General features: G+C 49.1%; 2 protein-coding genes across 2 annotated transcripts; one reads left to right on the top strand and one right to left on the bottom strand.

Moving 5' to 3' along the window:
* Positions 1–700: 700 nt before the first annotated feature.
* Positions 701–4,908, bottom strand: schA (serine/threonine protein kinase SCH9). The gene is made up of 3 exons (XM_058511476.1): positions 4,321–4,908; positions 2,928–4,094; positions 701–2,874 (listed from the first exon to the last, which is right to left on the bottom strand). The coding sequence occupies exons 1-3, from the start codon at positions 4,362–4,364 to the stop codon at positions 1,434–1,436; spliced, it is 2,652 nt and encodes an 883-aa protein (XP_058377012.1). The 5' UTR covers positions 4,365–4,908; the 3' UTR covers positions 701–1,433.
* Positions 4,909–12,319: 7,411 nt separating this feature from the next.
* Positions 12,320–14,006, top strand: N7446_002726 (chromatin structure-remodeling complex subunit RSC7; the record flags this gene model as incomplete). The annotated part of the gene is made up of 3 exons (XM_058511475.1): positions 12,320–12,368; positions 12,470–13,643; positions 13,697–14,006. The coding sequence occupies 3 exons, from the start codon at positions 12,320–12,322 to the stop codon at positions 14,004–14,006; spliced, it is 1,533 nt and encodes a 510-aa protein (XP_058377011.1).
* Positions 14,007–14,029: the final 23 nt, after the last annotated feature.

The following is a 14,029-nucleotide window of genomic DNA, read 5'->3' as shown; positions in this document are numbered from 1 at the left end:
AGGCTATGAAAAGTTGTTTATCTCATTTTGGGTAATCTCTTAACTCCGTGTTCCTTATTTCCAAGCCGGCCTTTCGAGAAATCTAGCAGTTTAGGTATGAAAGCCTTACCCGAGGAAATATACTACATGGCATGGCCTAGATAGCATACACCCTAGGTATTGCGCAATCCGGTCATCCTTAATTGACAGGGACATAGCAGTCTCGGATTTTTAGGTTTATATACCATAGCTCTGGATACGTACTCCAAAGTAGGAGTGTGTAACTACCTAAGCATGTCAGACAAGGTTCCTTCATGTAGCTACACCTGACTAAGATATAGTAGATAATCCTACAAAGCGGTAACAAACCCCACCTAAATACAAGTATATATGTATTCGGCGAAAGAGTCGAGCTTAAAATAAACATAGAAAATGGCTTGGAAAACGGTGGAAAATCCGCCAATTTTTGATAGAGTACGATCTTCTAGAGCCCCTACATAGGCGGCGGGTACATACTCTTGTAGATGTAGACATCTTACGGGAGAGTTGAAATTTAGCATGTGACATTCAATCAAGTTGCTATAGAACCCGTGGACAGCATACCCGCTGATGCACATCCAGACCCGTGCCTAACCTAATGCCCAAACGCCACGAAAATGACCCGAAGACGATAAGGATAACTATCACTCCCTCCATCATCAAAGATGGACCTGATCAGCCACAGGCATAAAGGACGAAATTACCAATACCACCATGATAAGAAGAGATAAGATGCCATAAGATAGGAATAGAGTATGAGCAAGCAAAAGAGCTGGTATCAGAATTCGGACTGAGGAAACGCAACGATCCCAGAAAATAGAGATAAAGATAGAGAGATTCAAAAAAACAAGCTATCAATAACTGCGCTGGAGACCGAAGACAGAAAAGACAGAGAAGCAAAGGCGCGTACTAGGGATAAATCGCCCAGAACGACATACCAATTCAGTAAGGCACATGAAATTACCCAAAACCCAACTCCAAACACGCAAATTCCCCCGGGAGACATGTTTGAATGATGAAAAATAGAGACCCGGGAGAAGGGGGTATGTGGCTGGGGACTAGCTGGCAGAAAGCTGGGATCAAGAATCACGAATCGCGGATCATGTCTAGAAGAAATGATGTGTCGTGGTATAATCGCAGACTAGTTGCCAGGATAGAAACCAGACTGAAAGGGAAAGCAACATTGGGTTAGACACCAGCTTGAGAGACCTTAACAGATAGCCGAATAAGAAATGGACATGACAGACATCAGACATGAAGATTGAGACATGAAAATAGGGAAACGCAGATGGAAAGAGCAACATATATTTGCGGGCTGAAGTGATGCATCCGAGGGCATGTACAGGACAAGTAGGAAAATGTATGCCAGATCAAGACTCTATGATCATGCAGTAGGAGATGAATGAAAAACGTAATCACATGTCAAAGGTATCGTCAACGTTGAAGATTCCGGGTTCTGTGCCATCGTGCGTCTTCTGAACGCCTGCCATGCGCTGGTCGACTGAGTTGCCGGACCGGTGCGATCGCTGGTACCCGCCGTCATGCATCGCATCTTCTTCCATGTGATCGCTCAAATCGTCCTTCAAGTGGTGGTCGATGGAGCTTTCGTTGACGAAGGTGAATCCCTTGAAGTTGGCTTGCATTCCGGGGGACAGAGGTGTGGAGCCGGGCATCAGGCCGTTGGCCAAGGCAGCTGCGCGGAGGTTCAGCGAGTTGTTGTTCTCCAGCGCGTTTGTGAACTCCGGGTCAAAGTTGGAGGTGTCGGTGTCGGACTGCAGTTGGGGCTTGAATGGAGGGATCACCTGTTTGCGGCAAAGTGCCTCCCAGTTGATGTCGTGGAAGAATGGGTGAGCCATCAGCTCCTTAGCATCACCATTGGCGCCCAAGCGGTGCTTGGGGTTCCGGTTCAGCAGACCCTTGACAAAGTTCCGGCCCTCGGTGCTAAGGGCATCTCTGGGGAATCGCACCTTGCCAAAGGCAATGTTCTTGTACATCTGTTGAGTGTCCTCGGCGTAGAATGGACTCCATCCACAGCACATCTCAAAGACCAACACTCCCAGAGACCAGAAGTCGACCATCTTCGTGTATCCTTGCTCATCAAGTAGCACCTCAGGGGCTAGGTATTCAGTGGTACCACAGAAGGTGTTGGTAGTGTCATTTTGTGTCAGATTGGCCTTGGACAAACCAAAATCACAAAGAGCGACGTGACCGTTGGCATCCAGCAGAATGTTCTCCGGCTTGAGATCACGGTACACAATGTCATGGTCGTGAAGATGTTGCAGAGCCAGAATCAACTCAGCAATGTAGAACTTCGCCCGGGCCTCCTGGAATCGGCCCTCACGTTGCAAATGCCAGAACAGTTCACCGCCGGACATGTAATCCGTGACAAGATACAGATCTGTCGGGGTCTGGAAGGAGAACTTGAGGCCCACAATGAATGGAGATGCTGTCATAGCGGTACGCACAAGAATGTTGCGCTCTCCAAGTGTATGTGCCACTTCCTTCTTCTGAATGATAACCTTCTTTGACAGAACCTTCATAGCATAGATACGCTGAGTGTCCTTCTTCTTGACCTGATAAACCTGACCGAAAGTTCCCTTTCCGATCAGCTTGAGGATAAGGAAATCGTTCGGCCCAACCTGCTTCCGATCCGTCTTCTCAAAGTTCATCTCGAGGTGGATTTCTCCCGACACTTGGTTGTCTCCGGCGCCACGGGCGACCAAGGGGAACCACCCTTCTAACCTGCTGTGATCTTCTTTCAGATTGATGCAGAGCCGTACATGACCCAGGAAAGCTTCTTGGTTGTTGCGGTCGTAAACTGTGACATCAAGCTCTGACTGGTCTCCCATAACATCACTAAATAAAATTAGCGAACGATTCATATAAACTCATTTTAATATAGAACTTACAAAGTTGCCTCGTGATCCCAGTGGGGGTCCGTGACAGGCGTCCGTCCCTTGTGATCACCATCCACGGCACTGTTGTGACTGCTCTGTCGGCTCTTCATGGGAATGGCCATCGGTCGGCCAGCAGCAGCCTCTTCGGCATCCGACTCAAGCTGGCGTCTCTTTGTTTCTTCCTCACCATCACGAGCACCTTTGGAGATGTACTCATTCCATTCAAAAACGCACACCACATAGGGATCGAAACTCGGCCGCAATCCTCGACCGTCGGTAATCTTCACAAACAATTTACCGTTGATTGGACCCGTGGGTGCACCGTTGGCAGGAGATGTAGATGTTGCAGATTGGGAGGGGAATGCCTCGTCGAGCTTCATAGTGATCTCATCAGTGGAGCTTTCCATGTCGTCCGTGGTGGATTCTGGTTCGGGCTCTTGCGGAGCTGGCTCAGCTGGCGTGACTGGCGTGACATCCTTTGGCTGGGAGGTTTGGACTTCGTTGGACATGGCCCTGGGGGTAAGGGGCGGGGTGTTCTTAAGACGCGACCCGTCGGGCGCGTTTCCAGTTAGCTTGGCCAAGTTCTCGGAAGACACTGAAACATGCGGTTTCTCATGGTCGAGGAGGGGAGATTCGGTCAGGGAAAAGGCATCGGAGGGGAGAGAAGGATTGGAGAAGTGTGTGGCAAGGACGGGGTCGTCAGAAACGCTGGAGACTGGAAGGGAAGTTTGACGGCGGGAAGAATCATCGGGGGTTGCGGGTGGAATGAGGTAACTCTTCAGGGTATTAAAGATAGATGAGGTGCCTGGACTCGTCCCGAGTTCCATCTCATCTGAGTCGTGTTGCAACAGCGAATGAGGAGGAGTGGGCAGGCCAGCAGGAACAGTTTCCGTCATCTTATCAGACCCATCTTCCTGCTCCATCATGACAAAGGACTCGGAGGGATCGGAGGGTGGGAGCGCATTTGATTGAGGGTCCTCAGAGGATTTCGACAGGCATGACCAAAACCGCGGCAAACTCGCTTTATCACCAGAGATAGAACCAACCTGGAAGTAGTTGTGCATTATGGAAGGCAGACGCTTGTCCGCAGGATCGGGTTCCGGTGTAGCGATCCCAGTCGGCGTAGGGGTTGACCCATTTGACCCGATCTGGTCCTGATTCTCGTCCTCCGATGTAGAACTAATGAGATTAAAAATTAGCCATCTGCTTGGCTTTTGTGGTCCGAGCAAGAAGTTCTCCCCCAAAGTCGTAGGCAAAGTCCGACGAGAATCGAGATGTAGGAGAGACACGGCAGAAAGGCCTCGAAACGTGTTTCATGCAGGTAAAAACCAGAGCGACTGCAATGCCATGCGGTGCGAGGGGATGGTCTCTCTGTCCCGCAAGAAAGAAGATAAAAAGAACTTACGGGATTGACTTCATTGCATCGTGCAATTCGGTTCCGCTCGCCATTGTGATTCCATTCAAAAATATCGGAGGGGGCGGGGTTGGGTTGAAAATTGAGTGAAGGCAAAAATTGGAGGTTGACTAAGGAAGTTTGCGGGTTGAACCCGAGCCCCAACTAGATTCGGTCGAGTATCGAGTATTCGAGAAGTAGTGTTGGGGAAAGGTTGGAAATGCTGGAAATGCTGGAAATGTTGGATTTGTTGGAATCGTTGGAATATGGAGGAATTCTTGCTTCGATAATCCACCCTGAGATGTTCATTCACCCATGTCTCCGCGCTAAATGTCCCTTGACCGAATGACCAGCTGAAAGAAGCTGACCATAAGCCGTGAGATTATAAGAAAAAAAGCCTGGACGACCGGAGGTTTGGACGCTTTTGTATTTTCTATGCAGTCTATTTCCTATTTCGAAGAGGCAAATCATGGGGGGAAGCCAAAAGGGAAGGGATGGTGGAGCCCAGAGTAATATCAAGAGAATGACTCGGGATCTTGTTCTCGATTTCCTAATTAGGAGTCTCTACCATTTCCGTACACTTTATGGATTCAGTTTCAGCATTCATATGGCAGATTAGATTCATTTGCCCAAGGCACATGGCCCACATAAGTACCAGGGTTGGAATCAAGAGGCTGATACATGGAATTTTGGACCTCAATAATGGTGGAATATTCGAATTTTGTCTCTTATCGCGCTCGAATGCATTCCCCGAGGGCGGGGTACTGTGCGATTTCATCATCTGGTGACAGAGACCGCTTCTTTATATCCGGAGTAGTGTTTTCCGTATACTTCCTCCTTCCTGCTGTACGCACTGTACATACACTGTATACTGCACACTGCACTTATAGCCCATAGGACCGACAAATATTTCATCGCCTTTCATACTGTGAAACCATAGATCGAGGCCGATCTACACAAGCCGATCGCGATCGTGGTGCAGCCTTTCAGCTTTGAGCTTGGAATATGGACCGGCCCTTTCAGCTCCCCTTGCATCTGCAAATATGCTGTGGTCACAAATGCTCCAAGGCTACCAGGCTACCCTCCACATGCGTCATCGGTCCCTCACTGCGACTCTAGCACCAACATAGTTCGGTGGAGCTCACAACCAGTGCGTCAATTGTGCAACAGATGTGAGCTTGAAGCGCTACTGTACGGAGTAGTAGATCGCCTTCTTTCTTCTACATCTCCGAATTTGGTGGGGAGGATCGGCGCTCGCCTCCCCTCTCGATTGTACATGTAGAACGAATGGGAAGGCATGGAAAATGATATCCTGGCGATGCTCGACCGGGTTAAGGGATCTGATTATTCGCATCCTTGTCTGGAGGGTCAAAACTGTATACATTTGGATGCTTCGGTTTCGGGCTTTGCTGCAGAATAGTAGCATGCAGGATTCGCAAGGCATTGTCCGTTATGCACCAGACCGAGCCCGAGGCGCAGAGGGTCATCTGCGCTGTGTCATGATCTGCGGTCCTGTCAGCAATGTCTTTCATTCACGTTGTCAAGACTGCTATGATGCCATTCGGCTTTCCTCGGTTGGTGAGCCGAAAGGAAGCCTTGACGCGTTCTTGGAACCGCCAGTTGCGCCAATTCGAGATGCCTAGAAATGGAGGCCCGAGCGGGGAGAACATGTTGCTAATCTGGGAGCTCAAGCCTCTTCACATGTGAAGCTGAAGATATCCAGATTCCAGTCAATTCACACAAGTCATAGGTTACACAACTCATTCTCCGCGTCATCTAGATTCGGTTGAAGCTGTATAACTCCTTCGTAGTATTGTATGTATTCGGCAGAGAACGGTATACCCGGGGAGTAGATGTATTTACAATGTAGATCTATATGAACTCATAGCGGTTCCAAATTGTCCAGTCACACAAGTCTATGAATACCAAGGGGAATTTGAGACGGCAATGGCGGTTCAAGGCCTAGAATTGAATTCAGGTTGGACAGCCCGAAATGCTCCGCAGCGAAGAACGGAGCCTATGATGTCATGCAGTTAGAGGTTGCAGTGAGATCACGTGCTACCTCGACATCTTTATTACGCAATCAAATTACCTCAGTTCCCTCAGACCACAGCCAATGATGAGACAGAATTCTGCCGATTCTGCCACGCTAACCCGATTGGGTTGCTTCATCAGCCCGTGGTCTGAGCCGGGAACCCCTTCCGTACATACAAGTTTCCGGTTCTCGCCAGCAACCCCACCATTTGGTCAAGGTGTGTTTTCTCAAGCTCTCTGAGAGTATTTCTGACATTGTTAGAAAGAATGGCATCACCGGATTTGCCCAATATGATCTCTAGATCGCGAAAGCGTGCTCGACAATCCTCCCTCGAGTGGCCTTCTTCCAGTTCACCATTACAAGAACCACCTGCGTCTACTCAGCGATCTCGTTATATCTCAGGATTGCAGCCACGCGAACGTGTCGATATGGTACTGGCTGAGCTTAATGATAAGCACCGGTGGACAATCAAGGATCTTCTTTACCACATGGTGCATGCACAACCAGTCAAAAAAAATGGATATTCGACATCGTATCGAGCACAGAAATTGTCTGACGCTATATATGGGCAACCTGAAATTATTGAGCGGCTAGGTAGTGTCTCAAAAGACATATATGCCACTGGTGCATCCGATCTCGTGTCTCGGATACAGACCGAGATTCGAGGGCTGATTAACGGAGATATACTCGGCGAGTTCCAGTCCAATGTGGACCCTAAAGATATGGACATCTCTAGCTTGGCTACGCAGATGCAGAGGAAAGCTCCAGAGCTCTGTGGACTGCTCGTTAGCATCATGACACCTCCAGGAAACCATCGCGATACACCCAAGATCCACCAGGGCAGCATTGTGATGGTCTGTTCAATTCTGGCTTGCGCTTTTGCACCACGGAAAAGCAACAACTTCCCGATGTTGATCGGCTTGTATTTACATGCAATGGGTGTCAAGCGACGTGTGATTAGCTTTCTGGCTGGCCTGGGGATAAACTCAGCATACCAGACTATCATGGACAGACGGAAGGAACTTGCAGAACTAGGACAGGTACTATAACCGCATTTACCGGAGAATAACATGTTCTGGCTGACTTCTTACCCCAAGATGTGTACAGAAACAATTGAAACAGAATGCCCAGGCTTCTCGCAGGAATCTCATTGTGGCATGGGATAACTTTGACTACAGCCAGACTGTTCGACATCAAACTATTCGTGATCCATCAGAGCATATCTCCGCCACCACTGGCAAGCTTTGTATCGGTCAGTCCATCCCTGCAGGAGGGCTTCTCCGATCTATGTTCCATCCAGAGGTTACACTGAGTCCTCATGATATCTACATGGCACCAGGCAATCAGGATGATGAGATCTTCCATCAATGTCAGCGCCATTGGATTGCAGAGGCCATTCGCTATACTCATCGGGAGGCAGTAGAGAAACTATTTACTGCGGAAGCGTGCGTCAAACCAGGCCAGATGAAACCGCGAGCCCATCTTATTGACTGGCCTGAATTCCCAGCAGTTAAACGACTGCAAGCGCAGAAGACAATTCACTACAGCCTTGGGCCAATGTTATACAACGAAGGCACGACAGAGGGGACATACAAGGTCATTCAGAATGTCTTTCTGGAGCAACTGGGGGATGATGATGATACAGACCTTGATGGGCTTTTACAACTGGTTTATGGAGATCAGAAAACAGTGTCACTCCTTCGTGCCGTCAAAAAAGAACGTGCGGAGGCTTCTCGTCTTTTCGATCGTTTCAGCTGGATATTGCCAATCCCCGGACTGTTCCACTGGCGTATGAACTACTTGGATATGATCTTTGAGCTCTATGCTGGGACAGACCACCCTACCGTTGAATCGACGATCCATCATAATAAGGTCTGTCTCGGTTGCGTACAGGGACACAAAAGTCCATTCCACCATAAAGAAGAGGTGGCTACTCGCTCATTTGACGCTCGCGTCACGGCCATGTTCTATCAGTTTGTCCCATTAACAGTCAATTTCGCGGATGCTAAAGATGTGGATGATTGGATTCAAAGCCTCGGAAGGGGTCAATTCCTGGACGTTGTGGATCAGATACGCCAGTCTCTGTTCCATTTTAAAGAGCAGCAGTCTAAGGTTCGTGAACGAGAAGGAGAACCAGTCGACTATGAGTTCTCAGCACATGCGAAATTCCTTCAGCAGATGGAGACTTACAAGTCCTTGAAGCTTGCCATCAAACTTGGTGACATTGGAATTATCCAGCGGATCTTTGCACAATGTTGTCTCCTCTTCCCTGGCACAAAGAAAACCCGATATTCTTTCCTCTCCTTGTATATGACATGGCTCACTCAAACCAAAGCAGCTGATCCCGAGCTGCAGACTGCCATTCTTGCCAACGGACTTGTGAATCTACGGGGTGCGGAGGACGGTTGGTTCGAAATTGATCGACTGAATGAGTTCTTCAATCTTCATATGAAGACACTCATGTCGACTCGACGGACCTCAAATCTGGACATCACTACCATGTTCCGTCGAACTGCTCTCACAGCCAGCTACTGTACTGATCTAAAGGAGCTTCTGGAGGCTACCTTTGGAGAATATAGCAATGGGCGACACCAAAATAAGGATGCTAGCCAGGATGTTCGTCATCTAGCTTATCAGATCTCGAAGTGCATCCAAAAGCAACCAAATGGTCGGACAAGAGGCTTTCAACCATGTGATATACTCACAGAAACAATTGGCGAAAAGCTCTTCAAAGCCGTACAGAACTTCAATAGCCTCGTCGTCAACGGACAGTGGGCACAAGAAGTTGATTTTAGCAAGATGACATCGACTCCTATTGCTGTTCTAGATGAGATTGAAGAGAATGACACATGACACTGAATAGCAGGTTGCTGCCGGGACAGCTTTAGCTATACTTCTCTTCATTCCATTGATAATACTCCCACGCTATATTATAAGGTGACTGACACACATTGATGGAATGCATCAGATGGATTGTTCATCATTCTCTACCAGACCTTAGAACCTAGGTCTTCTCCACCCTTCATCACGCGACGCCCATTTCCTGATACCACACCGAGGGCCTTGCGTTTGGGAACTGGAGTTGCCGAAGGAGGAGGCATGTCCATAAAAGCTTGGGATGGCGTGTTAATATCAACCCACGGAGAGATATTCCGAGATGGAGTTGGTTGACTGGTGCTTTCTGGCGTGACTGCAGAAGACCATGTGAGGTTGCTGCATTCACTCATTTGACTAGAGTCATTCGACACACGCTTCCTCTTTGCAGGGGTTTGAATAGTGGCCATAAAGGCTGCTTGATATGCATTCTTCAAGACATCCACAAGACCCTCAGCAAGCTGATTCGACAAAGCCCATATTCCCAATATTGTCTGAAGATCCTTTGCCTGGAAATATTCCCGCTCCGAATAGGTGGCATTTTCAATATATATCGCAAGATGGACATATTGTTCTTCTGCCAGTATGCTTGAGCAATCAGGTATGAACTTCACTCCGTTCAAAGCGCTTGAAAGGACCTCCTTGGACCAATATTTTAACTGGTTGATGATTATCTCGTCCATCTGTCCTGACCTCGGACCGTGCTCAGTATACAGATAACGAGTTGGATCATTGAGCTGATACTCAGGATTGCAGTTGCTGCAGCACCGGTCACGCCGAGGATTACATCTGAACTCTTCAGGTTCATTGAAGTAGTCCAGGAACCGTTTCCGGAGGCATTCTGTAGGCTCATTGGCAAGGAGATACCAAAATTCAGGCAACACAGCACGTCGCTCTTCATGACTTAAGCGTCCACCTTTCTGTGGTCTCTCAGGGTTTGCTTCTTTGACTTCATCATCTGAATCGGCCAGTGGGTTGTCTTCCGCTAGATCATCATTTTCTGTATGAATCTTGCGTTTCACGGCACGTTTCTTGATACGCCCCTGTATCCACTGATCAACGAGAATAACGATCTTTCCATCCTGTCCAAGGCGAGATGCCCGACCACCGCGTTGCCAGAGCGTTGCTGGTTGTAGGTTTTTGGGGAACCGATACATGACAACTTGATCAATATCCTGGAGGTCCACTCCGAGCGCTAGTGCCTCGGTGGTCATGAGGACACGAAGCTTGGATTGCGGTCCGGGTTTCTGAAGCTCTTTGATCATTGCTTCCTTGTCTCCCTTTGCGGTGTCGCTATGGTAGACCTTCACCGTATCCATTGCCTCTTTGAGGGTATAGTTGCAATGTTGAACACTTGCCCCATCTGGTTGCTTGTTATGCTGCAGCCAATACCGACAATTTTCCATGGCAGTATATGCATCATTCTTCGAGTCAAAGAATACCAATGTCTTTGGGATTCGTGACGGTCGTAAAATGGGCTGACAAGGACCATTGTCAAACAGGAAACGCAAGGCCGTTGCCTTCTTATGCGCGCCTTGTGGGATCCAAGCTGTTTGAATGAGCAACTCTGGACGATTGACGGATGTCCGCAAGATTTCAACATCCTTTGGAAACCCAAGTCCCTCAATAACAACGCGCAATGTATTCATATCAAGCGTAGCAGAGCATGCAAACCAGGGGACGCCACTGCCGAATAGACTTCGCAATTGATGCAATCGCGCATAGTCCGTTCGAAAATCTTTGCCCCATTGAGCCACAAGATGAGCTTCGTCTACAACAACCAGAGCCAGCCGGTCTCGGAAACCTGGATGCATAGCAGTTGAACGGAACTTGTCACTGATTGCAAGCTCTGGACTCACGAGGACATGTGTGAACTTGCCCGCTTGTACCCTGTCAAGAAGTTCGGATGAGAATGTTTCCCTGTTTAGGAAACAAGGTCGCCCTCCAATGTTCTCGATGTAATTGGTCTGCTCAACGCCAATTTGATTCAATGGAAGCACAACAAGGGTGATAGACTTATCAAGCAAGAGTGACACTGCTTGCAATATCATACTCTTCCCAAATGACGTCTTCGCAATCAGGATAAGGTCCTTTCTCAGGTAGATCAATTGTCTCAATGCTTGCAACTGACCCGCACGTGGATAATAGGGATACAGCTCTCGAATTGCTTGTCTGATGGCTTGGTCCTGTTCATCCTTACGCTTCTCAGACGCATCGCGAATCAGTTTCTGCGCTTGAAGAACTGAATTCTTCTCAACTTGTTGTTTCTCCAGCAAGACAGTTGCGCCCTCATTCTCGTACTCCACTCCCAATTCAATAGGCTCTCCAGCCTTTGAAGAAGGTCGATTATTCTCAGAGGCCAACCAGTTATCCAACTGTGTCTGTCCATTTCCGGGGTCGTTCAGTTTCGCGTTATATTTCCGAGGAGGCTTCCGTCGTGATGGGCGTCGATCTGGCATCGTGAGGCGGGTTTGGAGTCAATTCTCACGCGATAGAGTTAATATTGTGGATCAGATGTAGCCACTATACATTAAAATATGTCAATATATGCTTCATGGAGGTTTTGGCGGAATACTTGGGGCATATAATGGCTTTGACAGCTTAAGAAAGGGTTCCTTCGGGTATTTTAAGGACATATTTCTCACCCACCTTTCCAGTTATACATACAATTTTGGTGTCAATGGGTTCAGCTCAGAAAGATGCAGAAGACATCGTCGCCCGATTCTTAATATTCGCGTGGGTGCGCGAGAAACTTGGAAATATTGAAAGACGCGCCTGGAAACTTCGCCATATAAACACGGGCAAAAACCCCGGAAACTTGTATGGTACCACCAAATTCCCAGCTCAGACGTTCCCCAAAAAAGGTGTGTCAGCATCGCTGGAAACAGCAGGCGGTGGATGGCCAAATTCACCGCCTTTTTGGGGGCGGCTGAGGTAACTGAGGTAACAATCAAAGTGGTGGCCCGGGAATGACTCACTTATTAGTAATTGGTCCCTCCACCGCCTTTCCATGCACGTGATACGGAACAACATTCAACCGGCAAAACAAGTTATGCCTATGGAACCATTTGCGCTGAAGCGTGTTGAACCACCATCGCCAAAATGCCACGCAAGCTGAGGGCAGCTGCCCAAGCGGCAGCGGAATCAATCAGTAAGTTGGTCGCAACCCTGCACTCCTCAACGATTCAATGCAATTCCTCCTTCCACTTCACCTATCCCTTTAGGACGCGTTCGCGATTAACAATATACTAGAAAATGTACCTGTACTTCCTGAGGGCTCTGACGAGGAAATGGTAGATGTTCCTTCGTCGCAAGCATCCTCCCCCGTAGCCGAAACCGAGGAACCACAAGCGGAATCCCCCGAAAAGGATCAAGACGCCGAACCTGAGGTTGAATCCAAAGTTGAAGGCGAACCTGAATCTGAAGCTCCAGTTGAACCTCAAGCCGAATCCCAAGCCGAAGGCCAAGGTGTGGATGCTGAGGCTCAGACTCCTGCCGAATCCAAGGCAGATGAAGGGACTAGCGTCGCAACCCCCGGAGACAACGTACCCCAACTTGAGGCAGGTGATACTCCCAACTACGGACCTGGTCGCCCGTCCGTCATTCCTAAGAAACGTCGCATTGGTCGTCCACCCAAGAACCCCCGCCCTGAGGACACCCTGGATGCCGACGGCCACATCCGTGTCACTACTCCGGTGAGGAGACGCCGAGGTCGTCCTGCTGCCAGTGGAGGTCGCTGGGCTCGCAACCGCGGTCCTTCACATCTCACCCAAGTACCTGTCGACAAGGAAGGAAACATGATGGATGTCATCAACGATGAAGTCTCGATCCCCCCCGACCCTATTGGTGCGACCAAGGTCGACCAGGACGGTCACCTTCAGGGAGGTCGTGAGTATCGTGTCCGCACTTTTTCGATTCTTGGTCGCGGTAACCGTCTCTACATGTTGTCGACTGAACCGGCTCGTTGCATTGGTTTCCGTGACTCCTATCTGTTCTTCCAGAAGCACAAGATGCTCTACAAGATTATCATTGACGACGACGCTAAGCGTGACCTAATTGAACGCGATCTGATTCCCCACTCCTACAAGGGTCGTGCAATTGGTGTTGTCACTGCCCGTTCTGTGTTCCGTGAGTTCGGTGCTAAGATTATCGTTGGAGGCAAGAAGATTATCGACGACTACGACGAGCAAGCTGCCCGTGAGCGCGGCGATGTCGAAGGCGAGTTGGCTGTCCCTGAGGACAGAATCCCTGGCCCTGGTGAAGAGTACAACCGCAACCAATACGTCGCCTGGCACGGCGCCAGCAGTGTTTACCACACCAATGCGCCCACTGTGCCTCTCGCCGGTGGCAAGCCCGTTGATACCAAGAAGCGCCGTGTCCCCGTGACTGATGACAACTGGATGTTGGAGCATGCCCGTGCTGCAAGGTAATTTTAACAACCCATGCAAACTATAAACTTTCAACTAACCCACTCTCCAGCAACTACAACCATAAACTTACCGATATGCGCCGTACCAACCTGAAAGGTGTCTATGAAGTCCACACCAACACGATGCAATATCCCAAGATCATGCAGCCAACCCACGTACGCTGGGAAGCAGTCCCCTTGGAATCTGACGCCCAAACCGGACTAGCAACGAACATGTCCGAACTCAACATCGCCAACGCAGACAGCCCCGAAAGCACCAATGATCTAAACAACGACAATCCCACCACAGACCCCGAAACCACCACCAAACCCGCAACAATCTTCCCCCAGTCCCCCGCTCCGTCACAGACCGCTACGTAGTCCAAGACATCGTCTACGAATCG

This window comes from Penicillium canescens, assembly GCF_028828765.1.
Source record: "Penicillium canescens strain IBT 15451 chromosome Unknown utg000002l_segment0_segment0, whole genome shotgun sequence".
In the NCBI taxonomy this organism is placed as follows: domain Eukaryota; kingdom Fungi; phylum Ascomycota; class Eurotiomycetes; order Eurotiales; family Aspergillaceae; genus Penicillium; species Penicillium canescens.
The sequence above is the reverse complement of the archived record's forward strand: the minus strand, read 5'-3'. Positions and strand labels throughout refer to the sequence as shown.

Coding starts and splice junctions, on each gene's coding strand:
- schA (XM_058511476.1), bottom strand. CDS start 4,364: ATGGCGAGCGGAACCGAATTGCACGATGCAATGAAGTCAATCCC. Junction 4,095..4,320: donor GATGCAATGAAGTCAATCCC/GTAAGTTCTTTT, acceptor TAATCTCATTAG/TTCTACATCGGAGGACGAGA. Junction 2,875..2,927: donor TGGGATCACGAGGCAACTTT/GTAAGTTCTATA, acceptor AATTTTATTTAG/TGATGTTATGGGAGACCAGT.